This window comes from Manis pentadactyla, chromosome 11 (assembly GCF_030020395.1).
Source record: "Manis pentadactyla isolate mManPen7 chromosome 11, mManPen7.hap1, whole genome shotgun sequence".
Classification (NCBI taxonomy): Eukaryota; Metazoa; Chordata; class Mammalia; order Pholidota; family Manidae; genus Manis; species Manis pentadactyla.
The window spans coordinates 25536101-25560302 of record NC_080029.1 but is presented as its reverse complement, the minus strand read 5'-3'; the positions used below and the strand labels follow the sequence as shown (position 1 = coordinate 25560302).

General features: G+C 53.8%; 1 protein-coding gene across 1 annotated transcript; it reads left to right on the top strand.

The window, feature by feature from the left end:
* The first annotated feature begins 2334 nt into the window (after positions 1-2334).
* VASH1 (vasohibin 1) lies at positions 2335-22413 on the top strand. Its single transcript, XM_036913083.2, has 7 exons — positions 2335-3996; positions 9643-9731; positions 10908-10964; positions 12529-12603; positions 15347-15728; positions 17478-17590; positions 18426-22413. The coding sequence occupies exons 1-7, from the start codon at positions 3694-3696 to the stop codon at positions 18496-18498; spliced, it is 1092 nt and encodes a 363-aa protein (XP_036768978.1). The 5' UTR covers positions 2335-3693; the 3' UTR covers positions 18499-22413.
* The last annotated feature ends 1789 nt before the right edge of the window (positions 22414-24202 follow it).

Genomic DNA, 24202 nt, shown 5'->3' with positions numbered 1-24202 from the left:
CTAATCTATTTGCAAACCCTTCCTACCTTGCCTGACACCTATCCCCTCCCGCTTCCACGAATACCCAGAAAACTCTCTAGCCTAGACCATGCTAATTTCATACCCAACTCATTTCTTTCCCTAGCAGCCTACCTGACCAGGAAGCTGCCCTGGGTAAACGCTCCAGTAGCTTCCTGTACTAAGCCGCTGGCAAAGTACTTCATCTTTGGAATCATGTTTAACTATGTCCTCCACTAATTGACCATAAACCCTACTAGGCAACAACCAAGTCCCTCTTGTTCACGACTGTATCCCCAGTGCCTGGTATAGAGCCAGGCACATAGATGATACTCAATAAGTACTTATGTACTATTTGAATGTTTGAATGACTACCCCCAAACTATTTTATTATTTGTCATTTCAGGGAATGTCATTTCATGGAATTAGCAGTTTAATGCTGCAAAACAAAGTACCCCAAAACTTACTGACTTCCAACAACAGCGATCACTTCTTCTCTCTCTATTCCTGTGGGAGAAAAATTCAGACAGGGCAAGAGAGGTTGGATTGTCTCTGTTCTACATCCAGGACTTCAGCTGGAAGGCTCAAAGGCTGGGGGTGAGAATCATCTCAGCTCATCGTCTAGCTGGTGATTGATGCTGGCTGTTGGCTTAGAGATTAGCTGGGCAGATCAGCCAGAACACTTCAGGTGGCCTCCCCCATGTGGCTTGGGCTTCCTCACAACTTGTTGACTGGCTTCCAAGGGTGAGTGTCCTGAAGGAGTAAGAGAGAGACAGGAGAAATGTCCCCTTTTCATGACCTAAGCTTTAGAGTTACACAACATTACTTCCACCATGTTCTGTTCATTAGAAGTAAGTCACTAAGTCCAGCTCATAATCAAGAGAAGGGGAATTAGACTCCATCAACTGAAAGAAGTGGTGAAGAACTTGCAAACGTATTTTAAAACCACCACAACCACTTAGCTAACACAAAGTGCAGGATGAACACTAAGTATTTGGTGAAGACTTCAGTTCAAATTATTAGCTGTGTGGGTTTGCAGAAATTCCTCTGAGCCTGGATTTCCCCATTTACATGGTGAGTAGGTTGCAGTTGTTTGTCCCTAGCCATTTTTACATGGTTAGAGTCTTCTTGCCTTGTTGAGCTTAAGAGAATACGCTCTAACTTTCTGGAAGTCCTGTGACCCTTCCCATCACTTACCTCTCTTGGTTTCTGACCCTGCAGGCATCCAGAGGTTGCTACTGGAGCTCAGGGGACTTTAAGGAACATATGGGGACCCACTGAGGACCTTGGGTTCTCCAAGGCCTTCTCTGTACAGTGGAGGTGAGGAAACCTCAGCTTGTCAGAGATGGGGATAGTGAGAAAACCAGCAGTCACAAACCCAAAGAATGTGAATCTGCTAGGGGCCCGGGTCCAGGAATCTGCATTTACCTCCATGAGATTGTCATTCACCCTAACTCCTGGTAGGAGAGGGCAAGGGCCAACGCATACTGAGCGATCTCATTTTATTGAAGTTCTTAGCTGCTGCTCTCCATTCAACACCTTTGCCCAGTTACTACTCTGTGGGAGGGGACGGGGAGAGCAGATTGGGTCTCCACAGTCCTAGGCCCGAGCACAACGATGGGCCGCACTTTCACCTTCTTCTGGGCCCGCTGACCATTCCCAACCCTCGCCTCCCACCCCTGTGGGTCGTGGACCCCGCACATGTTCCCTCCCTCCGGGGATCAGGGGTTGGGGGTGTCCCGAGCCGGGTCCAGGGAGTCGCACTGGGAGAGAACCCTGCGCACCTGTTCCCACTGGTGCAGATCACGTAGTGGAATTGTGTAGCTTTTAACGCTTTCTCTTCCAGAGATAGTGACCCTAAACTCCAGGTGTCCTCCCTTAAAAAACGCACGAGTGCCAGAACTGTGCGCTCACCCAGTGTGAAGACCTCAGCAGACAAATGGGGAAACTGAGGCCCACAGAGGGATGTGAGATCTGTTGGACGTCCCACAGGAAAACAGATACTAAGTCCGGTCTAGAACCCCAGTGTTCTGGGCGAATGCTCTCGCCTCTACACCCTAAGGGCTTCTGACCTCTAGGGAAATTCCCTACCGCAGGCCTTCCCAGCGCGGAATCTCCGTGGACTTGGCGCTCCGGGTATGCATGCTCCGCTGGGCTACAAAACTTACTCCGTAGCTTCGCACCGCCTTCACGGTGCCCTGAAAAAGGGGGATAAAGGGGAGCGAACGCCCACCCACATCCTAGAGATTACCGGGAGCGGAGGCTTGGCCTCGGGAGGCTGAGGACCCGGCGGGAACGCACTGGCCCTTTAAGGGGAGGACGGAGCGCATGCGCGGCGCGGGCCGGAGTCAGGCCGGGTGGGCGGTGGGCAGGCAGGGGACGCAGCCGGCAGAAGCTGGGTCCTGGGGCTACCAGGGCGGCAGCGGCCCGAGCCTCGCCTAGCCGCCGAACCGCGACCTGTGCATGGACCCTGCACTCTGGTGCTGCTCTCTGGGGACTAGCGCAGCCCGTGCTCTCTGAGGCTTTGTCGCTTGCCTCCAGTTTCATCCGCGGTCTGGAGCTGCGGGAGCCTCCCGGCTTGCCCTCCGCCCGCGGTCCTTCCTCCACCCCTAGCCAGGGCAGCGCGAGCCCGAGCGAAGAGCTGCGGAGCATCTTTCGCCCGCCCCGGCCGCGTCACCGCCCATGCTGCAGCCAGTCCGGGACGGCGACCCCGCGGCCCGAGCCCGCCGCTTGGTGACCTCAGCCTGGCCGCTGTGCGCCGCTCGAGTCGGCACGGCTGAGCCCCGGGCCCGGGAACGGGACCCGCACCTCGCGATGGCTCGGCTGGCGCAGCGCGGCTACGGGCGTCGGTCGTCTGCCCGCTGAGACGCGCCCGCCTAGGCATCGGCGGGGCCTTGGCGCGCCCAGCTTTCGCCTTCCCGCCGCGCCCTTCCCCCTTCGGGGGGCTCCGCAGCTGCTTTTCCCGGGGCGAGGAGACAGGGGGCCGAGACAAAGCCCATTTTGTGCGGGGAGTTGGCCCCCGGCGTGGAATGTGTGCGTCGGCGCGCGCCCCCTCCCCGCGCCCGGCCAGCTGCGAGTCTTGGACTGGTCGCGTGGGAGAAATCGCGCCCCCTCGTTGCCCTCCGGCCCGGGGGTCTGGGCCCCAAGCTGATGCGGCCTGGAGTTGATTCAGTTCCCCCGCTCCGGAGCGTGCGCAGGTGCAAGCGTACTGTATTTTATAGAGGAATTTGTTGTCTCCAAATCTGGGAACTGGGGCGCCCAGTCGATGTACCCGTGCCTTGACCCTTCCTGGTACCAGAGGTCCGAGCTGTCTGGCCTCAGTTTCCCTCTGATTTTTCTCCTGTCAGCCCTGACTCCTGCGGTTCATTGTTCTCCCTGTCAAATGGGGGTGCTTTGTGAAGGCTGCCAAGTTGGGTTGTGTTCCTTTTATTCCGTTTTTCGAACAGAACAAGGCCTTTAAGGCTAATCACGGATAACCACCTCTCCACCTCCCACTTCACGTGGAGGCACTGATTTTTTTTTTCTTATCAAGTAGTATTTTATTGTACAGGAGCCACGCCCTGGTTTCTTAAAGGAGCCTTGCACTCTGTTTGGCCATGTGTTATTTCTGCCGCTGGTGTGTGGGAGGTCTCCTGTGAACCACCTATTTTTTCCAGCCTCCTCATACCACCTCCCAACCCCGCCAAGGTTTTGGGGATGCCAGGGGGGAAGAAGGTGGTCGGGGGTGGCAGCAGTGGTGGTGCCCCCACCGCCGCTGCGGCCCCCTCAGGGGTCAGGCGTTTGGAGACCAGCGACGGAGCCTCAGCCCAGAGAGAGGATGAACCAGAGGAAGAGGGGGAAGAGGACCTGCGAGATGGAGGCATCCCGTTCTTTGTCAACCGGGGTGGGCTGCCTGTGGACGAGACCACCTGGGAAAGGATGTGGAAGCACGTGGCCAAGATCCACCCCGATGGAGAGGAGGTGGCCCAGCGGATCCGTGGAGCCACGGACCTGCCCAAGGTGAGGGGTGTTTGGATGGGGAGAAGGGGCCGTAAGGTTTTAGTGACTTTGGGGCTGTGAGAGAAAAGCCACACTTTTCTTGGTGGGGTAAGGGACTATTGGCATGGTGAGATTTAAAAAATACAGACAGGGTATGTCTGTCCAGAAGAACTTTCTCTCAAAAAAGTCACTGAGGTGGTTCTGTGAGGTCTACAAACCCTGTTTCCAGGAGGCCCCATTCCATCTCTGTGAAAGCATCCATGTTTTGTGGGCAGGGCAGCAGATTAACAAGTACACTAATATGGCTTTACATTTTATTTGCTAAGCCAGAGAACTGTGGACAGAGAGATAATGACTAAGGAGGATACAGGGCTCTGGATGTTGAGAAAATATTGTCATGCCTTATCTTACCGAGTTCTCCAACAGCCTTGTGAAGGAAGTGTAGTTTGGGGCCCCATTTTACAGATAGGAAAACTGAAAACTCAAGTTAAGAACTCAGGGTCCCCCAGCCAGTAAGTGGCAGAGCTGAGACTCAGACACAGGTCTCCAGATTCCAGGTCTGCCGGACACTAGATTAGGGAAGGGCCTATGGAGAGGCGTCTGTTTAGGGCTGGAACTTCTCCATGACAGCAATCCTTCAGTTGTGTCACCCGTGAAGGATAAGGCTGTGTCCCTTTCATCTTTGTCCTTCTAAAGCCTCCTGTGTGCCTGGCACAGAGCAGGCACTCATATGTGTTTGCTGAATGAAAGGGTACTTGAGACCTTCTGTGCTGTACAGTGCTATGTGAAAAGTATGCCTGGTTTTTTTATTTTTTATTTTTTAACTGTTATGGTTAAGATTAAGGAAGCAGTCTCCCAAATGCAGAGTCCTCAACAAAAAGCCCTTTGGTCTGAGGTCAGAGGCACATGCTTAGGCAATCTGCTCAGGTGAGAAGAAAAGCGGCCAGGGAGAGTGGCACTTAATGTGGACTAGACGTGGAAACAAGTGGCCTGTTTTGTTTTGTTTTTAACCAAGTTACTGGTAGAGCCATCAGAAATCATCTTCTGGGAAAAGGGAATTGCAGAGGTTGAAGGTTAAGCAACTGCCTAATACTTCCTGGGGAAGTAAAATGTAGGTTGATTTTGAATGGCTACATAGTTGCTCTATCTATGAACTTAGAATTTATTTAAGAATCCCCTATGATTGGACATTGTTTCTAATATTTTACTCTTAAAATGATCACAGTGGTGAACATCCTCAAACATAAATACTGGGGTCCATCTCTGATTATTGCCTGGGATAAATTCCTGGAAAAGGAGGCAAATACATCAAAGGATACAGATATTATTAGTTCTAATCACCTGCCTATCTACATCAACTCAAGCAGGCCCCCTCAACCTTTTTGAATCACAGTTTTCTCATCTGTAAAAATGGGGTTGATTGTGGTGAAAATTAAATGAGAGACTATGTGTTAAAGCATTCAACAAACTGCAAGGCCTGAAACCAACACTGGTTATTGGATGCTCATTGCCTTTTTCACATCCTTCATCAGGAGGGGAGGCTAGATGTCACACAGCACTTGTGTAATGAGGCCAGAACCACACACCTTGTCCACAGCTTCTCCCACATGAGCAAGTTGGTGATTAGCAGACAGCTCTTTAGCCATCTTGCTTACATTAATTCAGGTTGTGGGAGAATGTGATTGGTTCCCTGCAGAACTGTCACCACTCCTGAAAACTAAAAAAAAAAAAAAATCAATGAACTCATTAGCCACTGGTCTATAATGCCATCTTGTTATCTTCAACATTCATGTATGGGAAAGACACCAGTGTAGTTAATGTCTGGGACAGGGGGTGTCATGACTAATAGGAGGATGGTAGTGTAGAGGGAATTTTGTGAGGGGATTGGGAAAACCTAAAACTTCCCCTCCTCAAACCATGGGAAATTGTCACAGAGAACCCACACAAATTTGTGTGGAGTTCCTCCCCAACCCTGGCCCAGAAAAGAAAAGGGCCTTTCATCTGGGAGGAGAAGAGGAGTCCGGGAGGTGTGGTGGTTGGAGCCCAGGGTGCCAGCGCAGATGGACCCACCCCTGGGCTGGCCCTCTCCGAGGGGCTATGCTAGAGAAGCTGGCACAGAGGTCACACCATGGTGAGCCCAAGTGATGATTTGTTGGGATGGCACATGTTTTAAAAGACCACTTAACCAAAATTTAAAATGGGGAGATTTCACATAAAGATGCAGATTTTTGGCATCTTTTCAGAAAATGAGAAGATATGGAAACAGAGAATCTGTGATCCCACATGCCAGCTGGAGCTGGAGCTCAGTGGTTCTCCCTCCCCTGGTTGACCACCGTCCTCATCCCTCAGTCCCAGGCCGCCTTCCCCATCTGTGTTCCCTGCCCAGCCCGTGCAGGTGGTTCATCGTGGGCCTCCTGCCTGTAGCATAGTGCAATCAAGCCCTGCAGTCAAATCCACCATGTTCAAATCCTGGTTCTTTCATAAGTACTTACGTGAGGGTATGTGACCACCTTGTGCCTCAGTTCCCTTAGCTGTAAAATGGGGATAATAACCACACTCACCTCCCAAGAGGGATCTTGGGAGGAGTTGATGACATAGAGAGTGCAAAACAGGTGAGTGTGTATTACATACCCAGTAAGTGGAGCAAGGCTGAGGGTGCAGCAACCTCCCATTGGCTCTTTGGGGAAACAGCCTTTAAAAGGGTGATACCAGAGGGCTGTGCAACACAGAGAAGACAAGTAGTGATTCTACAGCATCTTACTACGCTGATGGACAGTGACTGAAATGGGGTTTGTCAGGGGGACTTGGTGAAGGGGGGAGTCTAGTAAACATAATGTTCCTCATGTAATTGTAGATTAATGATACCAAAATAAAAATAAAAAATAAAAAAAGGGTGATACCAGTATGATAAAGGGCAGCTGTTTCTTAAAGGATCCCAGCTCCACGAATGGTCTGTGCTCCTACATGAGAATCTCCCCTTGATGTCCCAAGCTGCCACCACCTTTAAAACTCCATGGCCTCTCATCCCAGGCCCAGCTGCTGAAGCACCTCTGACTGGCTCTGGACAAGAAATTGCTGGGGTCAGCCCATGCCCACCAATAGCTCTGGCACAAAAGAGTAATGGCAGTGAGCAAGAATGCAGCCTTTGCTGCATGCCAGTCCCTGTTCTAAGGCTCCACAGGTAGCATCTCATTTACACTATAAGGTTGGTTCTATTATGGTGCCCATGTCACACATGAGGCGTCTGAGGCAGAGATATTAAGAAGTTTGATGCCAAAGAGTAAATGGCAGGGCTGGGATTTAAGTAGCGATGGTCTGGTTCTAGAACCAGCTCTATCAGCCTCGAGGCTATCCTGCTCCTTGCCCATACATTTAGCTGCAGACTGCCCCACTTCCTCCAAACCTACTTATTGTGCTGAACTGATACAGGCTTATACTGGGGAGAATGTCTTTCTAGACTCAGAACTGTGGGTATTCTTGCACAAGGGTAACCCTTGGCCTTGGCAGTGGAGGTGTTCCTGAAGAGGTCTGGGTGGTGAATAATCACTCATATCCACTGTACCCCACTTAACCCCACCCCTTGAAAATGGGGAAGTATTTCCTGGCTCCTTGTTTGGAGGCGGGGGTCGGGGGGCAAATCCAGGCGCCCAGTCCTAAAGTGGGCTTGATCATTTGGATATACAGAATCTTGCTCATGTGTTTTTGAGTGAATGAGTTTGTGCGTGTATGAACATCTAGAAGGTAGGTGTTGGCTCTGTCTGCAGAGGTTAACAGGGGCTGACGAGCCTCACAGAGCTGGCGGGACAGCTCCTTCCAGCTAAGTCTCAGTGACGGTGGCCTTGGAGGCCCTGCCTGTGAATCCCAGGACTCTTTTGACTCTTCTGGAGGCATTTCCTTCTCCCAGAGCAGCCAGTTCCTGGGGCCTCTGGATGGCAGGGGATTTGCCCTCATGGGTGCTGTGCAGCCCTGGCCCAGGCTTGGCTCTGGTGAGCCTGTGTGAAGGACTCTTGGACTGCAGCTCCCTCCTTGTTTGGAGTGTCTTAAAGGACGGCATATTTTCAGCCTTTACCCAAAGCTACTGCGAGTCACTGGATGCCTTCGCTTGAGAAGCAGGGATGACCCCCCCTGCCTCTCAGAACTCGCCACCTGAGGAGGTCAGTTGTCACTCTGTCTACGGCAAATAGCAAAGTAATTCTGTTAATTCCTCTCCCATCCCCAACCCCACCCCATATCCTTGACACTGGAGAGGTAAGGCCAGGCCCTCAGAGAGTTCTGGAGCCCATCAGGCACAGGGTAACTAGGCAGAAGAGAGAAAACCCCTCATCCACGGCCTTTAGCCCCCTTATCTGTAAGTGGTGGTGCTAGCTGATGTGAAAGGGGAAATAGCTTCCTCCAGACCTAGAAGTGTCAGCTGCTTGGGACTGCCCAGACAGGAAGGAGGGGACCAGTGAGGGAGGGACAGGAAGTTCATGCAGAGCTGAGGCCGGGACCCTCCTGACCCAGGCCTTCTCTCCTGCATCTCGGCCCTTTGGAGCAAGTAGGTGTGTGTCACAGGTTGTCCTGTGTCCCCCTGCTGTCATTGGTACCCCAGACACAAGTGTTTAGTGATCACTGGTGGGCTCAGCATTCACTACAGGGAGAACCAACCCCGAGTTCACACAGGGCTCCTGCTTTACTCCTTCCCTTTATGCACACCCCTGCCTCTGCAGACAAAGACTCTCTGCAGCCCCAGCCTGCTGAGCGGGGTCCATGTAGGCTTGGGGGCTGGGCAGAAGCCTGCAGGGAGGGTGAGACCTCTCTGTGTGAGGACCCTGAGGCCACCTCACAGCAGCTATGCTGGTGGCCAAGGGGGAGTCCAGAGGTGTGGACCTTATGTCTGGAAATCTGTTTCTTCCACCCAGAGAAGTTTATTCTATGACCCCAGAGGACCGGACTCTAGATACTTCTCTTGGCCTTCTTGGCTTCACTGACTTGTTGGAGCCAAACAGTCAGGATTTGGGCTCCCTGGGCCTGGAGGTGCACACCTGCCTCCTGGTGGTGTGGACTCTTTCCTGGAGACTGCCTGGTTGCTGAGGAACAGCCCTGGGGGCCATGGCAAGTAGGTCCACAGCAAGCCCTGTCCCAAAGCATGTCCCTCCAGCCTACTGCCACTGACTTACTCCCCAGTGGTTCAGGTTGGAGCTGGAAGGCCAGGTCCACATGCCAGTAGAGTGAGGTGCATTTACTCCTCACATGGGTGCTCCCCCAGCCCAGGGCAGGGCCCTGAGAGGATGGGATTCCAAGTAAACCAGTTAGGATCCCACATTTGAACCAGAGTGAACCCCAAACTCAAAAGAACCTCATACTGAAATAATTGTTAAGCTTGAAGTTAATGATTATTTACAATTCAAAACAGTCAACCTGTGTTTTCTAAAATTATTAAAGCATAAAATTGGGACATCAACGTAAGCTCCAAATTAAGAATGCTGTCAAGTGCCAGGAGGGAGAGGAATAGGGGCCTGACAGGAGTCTCCAGAAGTTGCCAAGAAGAGAGGCAAAGGGAAGAAGAGAAGGGGGAGGCTTCTCCCGGGGTGTGTCTTCTCTAGGAGCTAATCCTGGGTGTCAGGTGGGCTGGAAGCTCTGGGTTGAGCCTCCTTCTTGTAACTACAGCTCTTTCTCTGTCCCCAGATTCCCATACCAAGTGTGCCTACGTTCCAGCCCTCTACACCCATCCCTGAGCGCCTGGAAGCGGTGCAGCGCTACATCCGGGAGCTGCAGTATCCTCCCTGGTCTGGGGTCACGGCCACCTCCCAGCTATTGTGCTGGTCCAAAGGCCGAGTGGGGCTTGTTTTCATATGGGGCTAGACAGGTATCAGCAGACGGTCTCATTCCACAACTCCAGGGGCACCATTCACCTGGCATCTCTGCCACCATGGAGTTGTGTAGGCACAATCTGTGTCTATCCTGGGCATTGGAGGATCTTGTCTGATGAATGCCAGATGCACTCCAGCCTCTCTGCCACCTACTTCCTCCATCTCTGTGTGATGGGATAAATGTCTCCTGTACAACCAGCTAGTGGGATGGCCAAGTCGAAGTCCACCAGCCGAGACCTCTGCTGCCCATCTAGCTGCAGCATTGGAAGAGAGAAGGTCCCTTGGGGTTGTTTACAAACTGGTTTGAATGGGGAGAGGAGCGGATGGAGGAGAAAAGGATTTTACACTCCAGGTGGTAACTTCCACATCTTGTTCTCCCAGTTCTCTGACTTTTTCTTTCCTGGCAGGAGGCCAGCTGCCCAATGTGGACTCCTGAGCCCCAGATCCCCTGATATCCCTGGTCTGGTCCCTACCCCTTACACCTGGCCAGAGCTATGTGTCTTGGGTCCTCTCCCAGGCCTTCCAGATGCAGATGAAACACAGATGGAAAAACCAGTCACAGGTTCTGAGCAGGAGAAAAGCCAGGCTGATTATTGAAAATCAGGTCTAGCCCTTCCCTTTGCCCCAAAGAGAACAACCCAGCAATTTAGCGGCACTAGGCGTCCACTCCAACCTTCTCCTCTCTTCATGTTGCTTCTCAGCTGATTGGAAAAAGAAGTGCTGCGGAGAGCTGTCCCCAGCTCAGCCTCTTTCCCAGCCTGGCTAGCCAGGCTGCCTGCTCCACAGCTTCCTTCCTAGGAGAGGAGAACAGGGAGAGCAAGGGTGGGAAGCCAAAGAGAATGGGAGAGGGACAGAGAGGGGCAGTGTGGGGACAGCAGAAACATACTTGCCGTGCCTCCCTTCCCTACCAGACGGTCAGGTTTCGGGTGCCCTTCAGGGTGCTTTGCAGAAGCACTTTGTGGGTCCTTACCCAGCCTGCACCCCTGGGAGTGCTGGGCCCCAGGGTCTGGGGGATGGGTAGGGACAGAGGGACCTACCTCTTCCAGACCAAGGCAGGAAGACCTTAACCAGCATCCACAGGTACAATCACACAGGGACACAGTTCTTTGAAATTAAGAAAAGCAGACCTCTGACAGGGTAAGTATGGGGATACCCTGTCCCTCTGCACAAGGCTAACAGTGTCCCTGGTCATCTCGAAGCCCCTTGGGAGCCTTCAGGTGGGAGGCAGGCAGGGAAACTTCTGCAGGGAGCCAGTCTGCAGGAGCAAGTACCACCATGGGGCACTAAGGATGCATAAAGAGGGAACTCTGGCCAGGGTGAGTGGCCACAGCCAGGGCTCCTTGAAAGATGGTAAGAACCCATATCCATGCTGAGATGGGAGGATGATGGCAGATCCCCAGCCTGCCTTGGAGCTGACAGAGGTGGTCCCAGATAGATGTCTGTACATACGCCTCAGCTTTCTCATTAGTGAGAGGCAGGAGAGCCCCCCCCCTTCCCCTTTCCCTGCCCTGGCCATTCACTCCCCACTGCAGGGATCCCATGCATCACCCGGTCACCACACTGACCTTTCTTCCAGTCATTTATTACAAGGTCCAATGTCTGAGCAGCAGGGACCCCACTGGAGAGAACCCTGCATTCTCACTTCCCATTTCCACTGCCCAAGTGCAGACCTCTGGCTGGATTCGCCACAAAGAAGCCCTGAGGGCAAAGGAGAGTGAAAAGATGCTGCAGCTGGGTCTGGGGTCTCAGCCCAAAGCTGCCACAGACTTAAAACCCTGTCTTAAAAGTTAATGTGACTTTTACATCTTGCTCCACAGATAACCTATCCATGTTCACTTTCTTGTGAAAAATGCTTTAAATGGTTTAGTTGCTAGACTACTTAATTACTCCTTCTCCAAGCTCCTGGTTGGAATCCTGACTCCTAACCATAAAGTTTTGCTTTTGTTTTCCTGTGGCTGCTGTGTGCTGGAGGCCCGGCACTAGTCTCAGTGGGATGGAGGAGTCCAGCATCTGCCAGGAGCCAGGAGCCAGGTTGCCTTCCCAGGTGCAGGGGCAGCATTCAGTGCAGGAGGAACCAGGCCTCAGGATGGACTCTTAAAATGGCCTGAGTTCCAACTTCAGGAGCAGGCCAGGGCGTCGCCGGGCAGCTAAGTGCCTGGGAGCCCATGTCCAGGCCCCAGGCAGCTGGCCAGCTGCGGGGGATCAGTCGCAATCTATCACAAGTGCTTTGGAGGAGTCATGGTCGGGTCAGGGGTGTCCGCTGTGTTCTGGAAGGGACAAGGTCCCCAGCATAGATCTGTGTTCCCACTGGCCCCCACAACACTGTCTTCACAGAAGGCCCCCAGCCCAGAGGGGGTCGAAGACCTGCCCATGACAGCCTGCCCCTCATTCATGCTCCCCTCCCCTAGAGGTCTTGGGAGCCGGGGCTTGAGGTGAGAGGAGGAAATGAAAGGAAGGGAGAAGGAACCTCCTTCCTTATCTTCAGTGGCTACCACTTCTCCCACCCACTCAGGAAAGACTTGTGAGGAGGAGAAAGGTGCTGGGCTTGAGCTGAGGCAGCTTAGAGGAGATGGCAGTGGTGTGTGTGGGGGGGTCTCTGTCCTTCTAGCATTTCTATCCTGCCTGTCCCCTCCTTCAGACACTCCCCCACCAGAAGGGGCAGGAGGCTCTGTTCTCATGGTTCTGCATCCCTCCCTCTCAGGCTGATGGACTTGGCCAAGGAAATGACCAAAGAGGCTCTGCCAATCAAATGCCTGGAAGCCGTGATCCTAGGAATGTATCCTTCCTCAGCCCTGGGAGGGGACAGGCAGTTGCTCAGTCCCTCTGGGCCCCGACTTCCTCCTCTGGAAGAGAAGGCTGCGGTCGCTTCAGGGCCTCCAAGCAATCTCTCCCAGCAGTCATCAGCGTGGCCTCAAACTAAAGGACCTTGAGGAGGGCTCAGTTCCCTGAGCTTCAGTGACTAACTTCCTGGCTTACTGAGCCTCTCTTTTATTAGTCACATGGACAAATCAGGGCACAGTGTCTCAGAAAGGCTGGTGTGCCCTTTCCAAGAACCAAACTGTCTGGGAGAAGCAGGTTGGATGCCCAAATGTTGGCATTTCCAGGACATGTTGATTTGTGGGATGATGGATGGGATCTTCGAAACAGAACTGCCTTTTAAAAAAGCAACAGGGTTTCTTGGCCACCCCTGCCCAAAGGGCAGAGCTGGAGGCCTATGGCCATGTCACTAGGGTAGCTAGGTGGGACAGACCAGCCCCAGGCAGAGCAGGTGGGAGGCAGGTGTATATGGCCAGGTAGGTCTTTGTCCCAGTCGGTCTGAGCCCTATCCTTTTGTTTTGTTTTATTATGGAAATTGTTAATTAAGCTTGGACAAACAGAATAGTATCATGAATCCCATGTGCATCACTCAGTTTTACAAATTTAGGACCAATCTTAATGAATCTTGGCCCGCCTCCTACATCTCCCCCTTTCGCATAGTACCTACTGGCTTTTAAATATTCTCTGTGCCCACCCTGGCATAGGCACCTGGCTCGGTGGTGCAGTGTAGGCAAGGGGGAGGGTGCCTATGGAACGGGGTCTGCTCTCTAGGACAGACTGGGGAGAAGATGATGGTCGAAGGCTTCTCTGAGAAGGACAGTGATCCCAGGGGGGCGCTCCTCCACCCACCCGCCATTGACAGACCAGAGACAGTTGATTTGCGGGGATGATGGATGAGATCTCTGAAACAGAACTGCCTTTTAAAAAAGCAAACAAGGTTTCTTGGTCACCCCTACCCAAAGGTCTCTGTTCCCCAGAGGTCCCAAGAGCTAACTCCACCATGGCATTTGTTTCTAACAGGCAGACACATTTCCAAAGAGCCTGGCAAGCATTGTCCCAAAGGGTTCTTTGCTGAAACAAGTATGAGGCCAACCTGAGCACTTGAGCCACTGTTAGCACCTCCTTCACCACCCCACGTTCTCTTCCCCCTCAGGACTCATGCACACCAAAGTGGAGGTCTCCACCCTCATTGCAGGAAGGAGGCTCTGCTCCCTTGCCCCCAGAACACACGTAGAAGCTGGTCCAGGCTGGATCACATGGTCCCAGAGGCCTTTCAGGGGTTACCTGGTGGCTTGGGGCAGGAAGATCACAGGATCAGCCCCCGCCTGGGCTGGGGACCCTCCCTCTGTGCCCACAGAACTGCAGTGTCCCTCAGTTGCCACACACACAGTGGGTGCTGTCCTCGGTTTGTCCCTGTGCCTCATCCTCACAGCACCCTGAGCCTGTGCCCTGTTCATCTCTGTGTGCTCCATCACTTACTTGAAGGAGTCTGGCTCAGTAAGCATCATAGTTGACTGAGAGCACAGGCTTCAGGGTCAGGCTGACCTAGACCTGACTCCAAGCCCTGCAGAACACTCACTGGGTGACCCGGAGCAAGTTCCTAACATCTCTGAGCCTCAGAGTCCTCAGCCATAGGGCTCATGGCAGTGCCTGTCTCACCATTTGCTAGGATGATTGAAGAAGTCAGTGCATGGAGGACACTTGGCACAGCGTCTGTACGGGATATCTGTTCCAAGCTTTTGCCTATTCATCTCCTACCACTCCTCCCAGAAGCGTTATTGAGTAACTATTATGTGCCTAGCTCTGTGCCAGGCTCCAGACATACATCCAAAACATGACAGACAAGGTTCCTGTTCTCAGTGTACATTCTAGCAGGGGAGAAGAAAAAAGCAAGTAAACAAAGACATAAAATAATTACAGATTGTGGTGAGTGTGTCATGGAGGAAATAAAAAGCAGAGCATGTGTGCTTTAAGAAGGGAGGTCAGCGATGACAGCATGAGAAGGAGCCGGCCGAGCGCAGGCAGGGACCAGCCCTCTGGTCCAAGGGAGGAGCTAGCACATAAGGTCCTCAGGGGGAAATCCAGATGGACAGAGAGACTGAACAAGTCGGGTAAGCAGGGTAGGAGACTGGAGTGGGCAGCGGGACCAGGCTGTGTTGGCCTCCCAGGCCATGGCAACGAGCTTCGTTTTATTTGAAGGGCAGTAGGCACTATGTGTGCACATGGGGCAGAGGGCAGTGAGAGAGAGCAGAACTGCCTGTGCCGTCTGTGAGGAAACGTGTGAAAGACAACATGGGAGTGTGTCTGAGAGAACCGCGGGAGAGGGGGACTGAGACTGACAGCACAGGGAGGGAGACAGGCGGGGTGCGGGTGGCAGGCCTGTCATCCCTCCTGCAGACACCAGCCCTGCAGTTTGGCCTAAGGGACTCACTACTAGTTATTAGGATTTTGTGGGCCCTGCTTGACATCATGGCAGCAGCCGCTACTCACTAAGAACCCTGACACATAGAAATTTGAGTTTACCGAGCACAGACCTATGCCAGGCTCACGGCGATGAGCAACACAGGGTGTCTGCACTCAGGAGCCGGGTGGTCTAGGGGCCCTCACACAGCCTCCCCTTCGGGGTGGCACGTCCTAGTCCTGTGCCTGTGTGCTGGCTGCCTCTCCCTGGCCTGTTTCCTTAGCTGGGCTGATGTGGCCAGTTACCTCACCAACAGCATGCCCACCCTGGAACGCTTCCCCATCAGCTTCAAGACCTACTTCTCAGGGAACTACTTCCGCCACATTGTGCTGGGGGTGAACTTCGGGGGCCGTTACGGGGCCCTGGGCATGAGCCGACGTGAGGACCTGATGTACAAGCCGCCAGCCTTCCGCACGCTCAGCGAGCTCGTGCTGGACTACGAGGCTGCCTACAGCCGCTGCTGGCACGTGCTGAAGAAGGTGAAGCTGGGCCAGTGTGTGTCCCATGACCCGCACAGCGTGGAGCAGATCGAATGGAAGCACTCCATCCTAGACGTGGACAGGCTGGGCCGCGAGGACTTCCGCAAGGAGCTGGAGCGACACGCCCGCGACATGAGGCTCAAGGTCAGTGCGGGCACTGCCCACACGAGTCAGGGCCCTCGGCGCGGGATCTGGACATGGAAGGTCTGTGGCTTCCTAGTGCGTCATTCTTCTAAGGAATGCCTCCCGCGCCCTCACCCTGTTCCCCTGACCCAGCAGAGGTGGCGTGAGGATCAAGGGAAATGACAGTGTAGCATTTCTGCCGTGTCGGGCTTTGCTCAGTGGTCATTATTGCTGAGCCAGTCCCTTCAGGTGGGCAGGCTAGGGAAGGCTCTGGAAGGAGGGAGCAGGTGAGCTGGGTGTGGGTGGAGAGGGACAGGGGTGTGACACTCCAGGTGGAGGGGGCTGCCTGAGTAAAGATGATCGGTGGGAAATCAGAGCCTGCCTGGAGGGAACAGTAGGGTGGGATCTCCATCGCTCCTTTGTATCCTGACTCTTGACTTCCCAACCCCCACATTCAGTAAAGGACTCAGAGGAAGTCAGGAAAAGGAAGAAAGACCATGGGATGATGATGAAGGCTGTCATTACTTCTGCCTCTTTCCCACCCCCAGGGAGCAGGAGGGGCTCGGGCTATCCTACCCTGAGCAGGTGGGCTCCCCTGCTGAGGAGTTTGCCCCTATCCTTACAGTGCACAGAATCTTAGGTCTGGGTCTCCCTGGACTGGGGGTGCCATCCCTGGGGCCTTCTAGGCTAGCATGGGTGTGCTGTCCCTCCCCACTGCTCAGTCACTGCTGTGCCTTGACTGTGCCCCTCCTACAGCCTGGTGGCACATCACCTTGGTGCTTTCATGTTCACTGCTGCTCCCCAGGGCCCTGGGGAGACCAGTGGGCAGTAGGCAGGGGCTCTGTTTTCAGGGTAGGAAACTAAGGTGCAGGTTGCCCAGGGACTTGCTCATAGGCGGTGAGGAGACTGGACTGGAGTGCAGGCTCTGGATGGGGAGCCGGGGTCTGTTAATGCCCCAGCAGTGGGGTGTCAGAGCTAGGGCTGCCTGCAGGCCAGCCCCTAGGCCAGGACCTTGTGGGGTGACCATGCTTCCCCCCAAGGCAGCATCTGGCTGCAGTGGACCCTGCTAGGCTCTTGGGCTGGTCCTCCCCTGCATAGCTCAGGTTGCCCAGCACCTGGCTGTTGCTGCTGGAGTATTACTGTTTTTAAGGGAGCAAGTTGGATCTAGAGTTAGAGCCAATAGTTACTTAGTCTTTAATGCTGTAGTTCCCAGTCTGTTTGGTCCTAAAGACTCCCCGTGTTATTTGTCCGTCTCCAGCACCCCCACCGTGTACCCCACAATTTGAAAATTCAGGAAAAGTTGACTGTGCTGTATAAAACATGAATCATTTGCTTTACTCTTTTTGCTTAATCAGACCTAGCTACCAGTCTGATCTTCTGATTGGCTCAAGATAACCAGGGTCTCCCTTGGGGCTGGGATCCCAGCCCAGAGCCCAGGTACAGACTGCTCCCCCGCTTGGCGCGTCTTCCTGGCATGGGTCAATGGCCCTTTTCTTGAGAGCATCTTACAGTATCACAAAAGCTCAGTGATGTGCCTCTGTGTCCACACTATTTCTGGGGCTGGCAGGGATTGTGCAGCCCTGCTGGAGAACCGCTGCCCTGGCAGCTTTGGAACCTGGGCAACGGGTTTGGGAAGACCCACAGATAGGGCACAGCCCGGCCTGAGGCTTCCTGGCTCTGCCCAGGGTGGCCTCGGGGCTGGTTCCTGCAGGGCAGGTGGGATTCTGGGGCAGCCCTGGAGCGAGCCTTTGATTCTTCCTCCCAACCAAGATTGGCAAAGGGACCGGCCCTCCCTCCCCGACCAAGGACCGGAAGAAGGATGTGTCCTCCCCGCAGAGGAGCCAGTGCAGCCCCCACCGGAGGGACAGCCGCAGCGAAAGGCGGTGAGAGACCCAGTCATGCCTGGGGGCTTGGTGAGGGATGGGGTTAAATCTGGGGGTCCTGAAGGAAACTCATCTTCTAGACCCCCACTTTTTTCTCACTCTGCTTGTATCATTCCCACCCTTCTCTTTTTTGCCCCACAGAGGGAGGTAATTTGGGATGGTGGGTGTTCATGCGTTGACACCTCCCAGCAGCAACGCAGTCCCATTTCCCCTGGGAAAACAGTGCTCACTGGCCCACTGGTTACCCTGTGTGGGGCCCTAGTGCAGGAGCAAGAGGGCCCGTACAGCCTGCGGCGAGCTTATGTGGGAAGGAGGGTTAGAAGGGTGGGCCCTGCTGGGCGGTGAGTGCTCCCAGGAAAATCGTTCAGAAAGGTTTAGCATCAGGTGGTGGCTGATACATGGCTTTGAACTTAGCTTTTGCCCCTGTGAGTCTGTGGTTTTTGCCTGTATCAGATGGCAGAAACATCCCATTAAAATACCAGGCCACCGCCTCTGATTTGTTTCCTACCTGTCAGTCTGGCTCTTGCTTTAAATATCATTGTCATTTAGGAGCCACAGCTGTGGTATGATTAAGGAGCACCAAGCAAGCCTCCAATGTCCAGCATCATTCACTTTGATCCAGGAGGCTTTTGTAGAGAAGAGATTTATGGCCAACTGCAGCCCAATTAGCTGACCTCCAGCAAAGAGCAGGAGCCTGTGGAAAGTGTGAGGCCCATGGATGCCACTGCTGCATCTGGGGCACCTTGGATAATGGGGAGAGGCACCGGGGCAGCCAGTGCTCACTCCCTCCTCCCTCACCTCCTGATGACCACTCCTTCCCCCCTCCTCCCTACAGGCCCTCTGGTGAGAAGAAGCCTTTGGAGCCCAAAGCCATGCCAGACCTCAATGGGTACCAGATCCGGGTGTGAGGCCTCGCCTCTGGGGGCCGCGATCCACCCGCCACAGCCAGCCTCACTGGTGGGGAGGGGGGTTGGTGATGGGACAGGGTGAGGGGGGAAGGAAGAGTGTGTCCCAGTTCAGCCACCCAAGCTGCTGCCCCTCCCGCTGGGCCAAGCCCCCTAGCTTTGGACTGAGAGGCAGTTAGTGTTTTATTTGGAGTTTTTAACTCAGCAACTGAAGTTTAAGGTATTTGGGAAAACCTTAAATCTAACGGATCTGCCAATAGGTGGAAGGCCAGTGTTTAGGAGGTCTGAGTGCTATGGGGCTGGCGAGGAGGGGTTGCTGGATCTCCTGGTGCCCCTGCCCCTGACGTCCTCTGGCGCTTGGGCACATCTTATCTATGGGAAACCTCTCAGCCCCACTAGGCCTGTGGCCGGACAGGGATGGGATGGGGGAGGGCTGGAGGTATTTCTTCAGAATCTTAATCCAGGGAAAGGGAAGCAGGGTAGGAATCATCCTGGGCAAGGTCTGTGTGGCCCCTATCAGGAGCTTGGCACAGGCCACATGTGCTCCAAGAGCAGGAGCCCATGGCCCAGGAGAGGCCTTATGCCTGCAGCCCAACAGACAGTGCCATGTGGGTGGTAGGAGAGCCCAGGAGAGATCAATGAGGGAAGTTCCCAGGCTCTATTCTACTCAGCCTAGCTCTGCCTGCTGCTAAGCCAGGGCTCCCTGTGGAGAGACTGGACTTTGCCAAGGGCCCAGAATGGCACTGGGCCCAGCATAACTGTGGAGACCAAGCAGACCTGGGGGGTCCAGGAGCTGTGGCTGGGATTAGATGGGACACTCAGGCCTGGGTCTGTCCCTAGGGGTGGGCAGTACTGCTCCCCACCTCTTAGCACCTCAGTCCTTACTGGGGAAATGAAGCCCAGACCGGGGTGCCTGTGCTAAGCCAATGTCCCACATTTAGCAGCCTGTTTAGGCTGAGGCCCAGGGATGATCAGGCCGGGTGCACGTGGCTTGTTATGGAAGAACTGAGCAGCTGGAGTCTGCATAGCCTGCCTGGTGGGCAGATTTCCTGGTGTGCAGTTGAGAGATTAAGGAGAGAGGATGGTGGGGCTGGGAGAAAGTTCTGGAGGCTCAAGCAACAAGGAGGTATAGGGGAGGGGTGCCCTGTGAACACTGAAGAGGTGCAGAGTCCAAGAATGGGGGTGCAAGTGAGAAAAGGATGTGGGGGAGTTTAGAGTCAGGCTTCCTTTAGATGTGGGGGATGATGAGTCCCTATTGCTGGAGGTATTCAGACAAAGACAAGATGGTTGCTTGTGAGGAAGCTGTACAGAGGATTCAGGTTATAGAAAGGCAGGTGGATGAGATGACCATTAAGGTTTCTTTTTACTGAGAGGCTGTGATTCGGTCAGGGGCAGCTGTCAGTAAGGCTACAGAGGGGCCGGAAGCCTGGCAAAGGGAGGATCAGAACAAGAGTTGTAAGCTCAAATGCCCACAGGGCTAGGCAGGTGATTAAAAGGAGGGCTGCAGGGCTGGGTGGGGACTGTGGCCTACTAAAGAGGGCATCTATTAAAGCAGCCACTGCTGCTCAGCTATTCTCAGAGTGCAGGCCCTGCACTGCCAGATTGTCTGTTTCTGAAGGCCAGAACTCAGAATTTTTATGTGAAATATCCTGATTTTTAAATGTTGGCAATCAGTTCAGAAAACTTAAAAATCCAACATGAAAGAATGCCAGTTTGTAATCTTTGAGATAGAGTTTGCGCTGGGGAGAGGCTTATTCAGATGCCCTGAGGTGGAAAGTGTGAAAGTTCTAGCCTTCCCAGAGCAGGCTGGGCTTGGTAGGGTCCTCGCTGCTGCGGGTGCTCCAGAGTGGCAGCTGCCCCATGTTCATCCTCCTTACTCTTGCTGCAGACCACTCACCCAGAGACCCCTTGCTGTTGCCATGTCACCAGAGGGGAGTGGAGTGGCACAGAAACTGCAATTCTCAGTCTGCGAGGGAGATGGATGGTGTCTGGGAAGCAAAGAAAGAGGAAGGGAGGGAGCCAGGATACCTTTGCTGATGTGAGTGCCTGCCGGAGAAGACCCTGGGGTGGGCAGCTCTTCAAACCAGCAGCTTTTGGCCCAGAGCCAGGCCCAGCAGGCAGGCCAGCTGGTCAGTCCCCTGGGATGCTCGTGGACCACCAGGTCCTAAGGAAGTGCCTAACCTGTCCCCAGGGCTGCAAGACCAATCCAGGGGCCATTGTGACCCCTGACTCACCATGCCATCCCATCCCAGTTTTCAGGGAGTGGTGTGGTGGTCCCCATGTTCCCACATTTGCCTGAGGCAGAGACAAGGTGAGGCCAAAAACAAGGTCTTTTCTGGGTCTGGGTGTGGGTATCTCCTGCAGGCCCCTCATCAGCAGGCAATGGCCCAGGCCCCTGGGGACCACAAGGCTCGAGGCGAAAGAGATGTGAGAGGGATCTGGGAGCCAGGGTCCCAGGAGAAATGAGTTACTGCTGGTGCAGGAGCCGAAGGATGCTCTGACCCACAGCTCTTTCCCCGGAGCCCTCTGGGGAGAAGGAATTAGAATGATGCCCCACCCCCACTGCTGTCTGTGAGGGAGGGCACTGACCACCCAAGCTGATAATCCCCTAGCACTCCCCTTCCCAGCTAAGACTTCGGGCCTGTGGAGACCACCACAGGCTACAGGTGCTTTTGAATTTATTTTTAACTGTTTCTCATGTAGCAACCCTGCCTCCCTGTCCTGGGCGCATTTACACAGGCTCTGCTCCCTGGCTCTGGCCTGGCTGCAGTCCCTGGGAAAGCAGAGGCTGGGACTTTGGGGCCTTAATCACCACCTTTGGCATCACCACATCTCACTTCCTGTGAGGGGCAGCGCCTGGCTCCTCTGGGCTCAGCACTACCTTCCGGCAGTCTGTATGGGCACCTCTGCCCCCAGGGTGGGGGCTGCTGGCTGGAGGGCTCAGGTGAGGTCAGAGAAAGCTACTTGACAAAGGACGGTCGGGCTGGGGGGTGACTGCTCCCCAAAGCCTGGCTTCTTGTACTCAGTGCCAGGTCAGAACACTGGGACCTAACTGCCAGTCCTCTTCCTCCCAGGGCCTTGACACATAGTCATGTCCCCTCACCCATCACACCAGCCACCCCATCCTGCCTGGGCATGGCCAAGTCGGAGAGCAGCAGCTCCCAGCCTGGGAGCAGTGATGAAGCCTGGGGCCATGGTTCTGAAGAGCAGGTAGAGCGCAGAGAGTGGCCATGTCTGGTATCTGCTCCTCTGTCCTCTCACACCCCACTCCTTCCAGCTTGGACTTGACCTCCTCGTTCTGAGATGGGGTCTAATTCTGGACAACAGCATGCCCAGAAGCCCATGTGCCCCTGGGTCTCCTGCCTGGATTGTTTCCTGGCTTAGTTGCAGCAGTATCTCCAGGCCCACCCTCTGGCCTCAGAGTGCAGGGAGGTGTGGGATGGGCCCTGCATAGAGGCTGCGTTGTGTGCCAGAGCTCGACTGTGTTGAAATCTCCACTGCCCTATTCCCACTGAGAAGCCAGTGTGAAGGGCAGGAAGCTGCTCTGGAGTGCGGGGTGGGAGCAGAGAGGTCTGCCCCAGCCAGGCAGGGCTGCTGTGGTGCTAGCTGCAAGTCTATCAGTATTGACTCCTTGCCTCGTCTGGGTGCTCTGGAGTCCCAGGTTTCCCTTCTTCAAGTCTGACAAGAGAAGAAGCCAGGTGTGCTTGGCCCTGGGGACCTGATGATGGTGGGCCACCCCTTCCCTTAGCTTTGTGTTGGGTTGCCATCCTTCTAGCCTCTGTTCTTCTCATATTAGTATTGGCTCCCCTTTCACCTGTATACTTTGTCTCATTCCTATTTTCACTTTCTCCCTGAAATGAATAAAGTCTCCCCAGCTCTGCAGCATGGGCTGGGTGGAAATTACATGTGTTTGAGCCTTGTCCCTTTTCTTCTGGGAGCTGGGGCTGGAGACTGCCCAGCCCACCAGTGTCAGCCTCAGTGGTTCCAGGAAGAACCTGACCAGAGGAGAGGGGAGCCCCAGACCAGCCACCAGAAACTTCACAGCCCCTGCAGTCATGACGAACCTTTGGAGCCCCCAGACTGTCACCCTCAGCCTGCTGAAGCCCTCACTCACCTCTTGTTAATCCTAATCTGGAAGAATTTTCTTACTGGCCGTAAATGAACCCCTTCTCCCTGACACAGGCAGCTGAGCCCCCAGAGGCAAAGTCTGCTCCCAGGATGTGTTCCAGAACGCTGCTTTCCTTCCTAGTCCCCAGCAGTCCATCAGCACAGAGGAGGAGGAGTGAGTGTTTCTCCCAGAAGAGGTTATTGCAGGAAACCATGGCAACAGATCTATGTCCCTTCTCAGCAGAGTTCCCAGTACAGAGTCTATGGTGGTTAAAGCCATAGCTTTGGAAAACATCTCTGGTTTCACCCATCACCCATTCCTCCTCTGCACTGTCCCTCTGGCTCTGGACCTCTTCCCATGCTTTAAGGCAAGCCCAAACAGTTGCAACCAGACTTGCACAGCAATATCTTTTAGACCCCATGGCATTTTATACCTTTAACCCTTCCCAACTTTTTGGCTCTTTCATTCAGCTTGAGAGTAAAGCCTAGGCTTGTAGGAGGTAGGATACTTACTACTTATCCCAGTCAATCTCTAAAGTACTAACTAAAAATATAGTTTAGCATGGCAAGAACCCTCATTTTCAGTAGTGTGGTAAGGTGTGGCAACTGGGAAGAGGAGAGGCAGTCCATTGGAATCCATGAACGTATTTGACTTTAGGCACCATTCAGTTGAGCCAGTTCTGTTCCTTATAGGCTCAGTTAAACACAACATAAACTATACTGAAAAAGGGCCTTTCAGTGAAAGTAATCAGAATTTGTGAATAACTTGGATTGTACACCTTACACAAAGGCAGTAATTTATACATTCAAAACCAACTAAATATAAAGAAAGGGCCTTGTGGGTGGTCTCCATTGAGATGAGCTCATACATAATGGACCCCTCAACTGGGCTTATACATATGAGGGCTGGGTAAGTGCTGGGGTAAGGATCTGCAAGAGGCTCACTGTGGACACCGATTGGCCACATTCTTAGAATTGACAGAGAAGTAAATGTCATTGTAGACTCTCAGCAGACTCAGAACCCAACTTTGTGGGTGGTTGTCAGTAGGTGTGGGGGGGTTACTGCATTTCCTGTTGCCCGCTTTCTTCCAGGCTTGCAGCATGTGCCTGCCTAATTTAGGCACGTGAATAATCTGGGCTAGACCTTTGGTGTGTGGGTGGCACTTTAGAGCCATGAATATGAAGAGGTTAAGTTCTGCCACCCTATCCCCCAGGAGGATCTGACATCTTAACCACTACTGTGGAGGGCAGTGGTGACAGGAAGCGGTGGTCATACCAAAGACCAAAGCAAATGGCCCAGATGCAGGTTCCCAGGTAATCAATACTTAGGGTTTGCCAAAAGGGAGAAGACCAGCTGCTGAGACCTGGCAGGTGGAGATGGCCCACCTCAGGACAGGTGGAGGGGTAGCTCTCTGAGGCTAGCCCACATGGGAATTTGCACTCCCTCCAACCCCCAGCCAGAAAGGATTTGGTCATGAGAAAAACCTCCAAGAATTTAAGTGTAGAGATTTCCACTCTTCTCCACAGCTGTTTGAGGCCCCAGGGGTATAGGAACTGACTAGGGATGGGGCAGAAGGCAGGGTTCCCCCTGAAACATACC

What these genes read in the sequence shown, in the direction of transcription:
- VASH1 (XM_036913083.2), top strand. Translation starts at nt 3,694, where the DNA reads ATGCCAGGGGGGAAGAAGGTGGTCGGGGGTGGCAGCAGTGGTGGTGCC. An exon ending in GAGCCACGGACCTGCCCAAG is followed by an intron (nt 3,997 to 9,642) that starts GTGAGGGGTGTT and finishes CTCTGTCCCCAG; the next exon opens with ATTCCCATACCAAGTGTGCC. An exon ending in CGCTACATCCGGGAGCTGCA is followed by an intron (nt 9,732 to 10,907) that starts GTATCCTCCCTG and finishes CAGCATCCACAG; the next exon opens with GTACAATCACACAGGGACAC.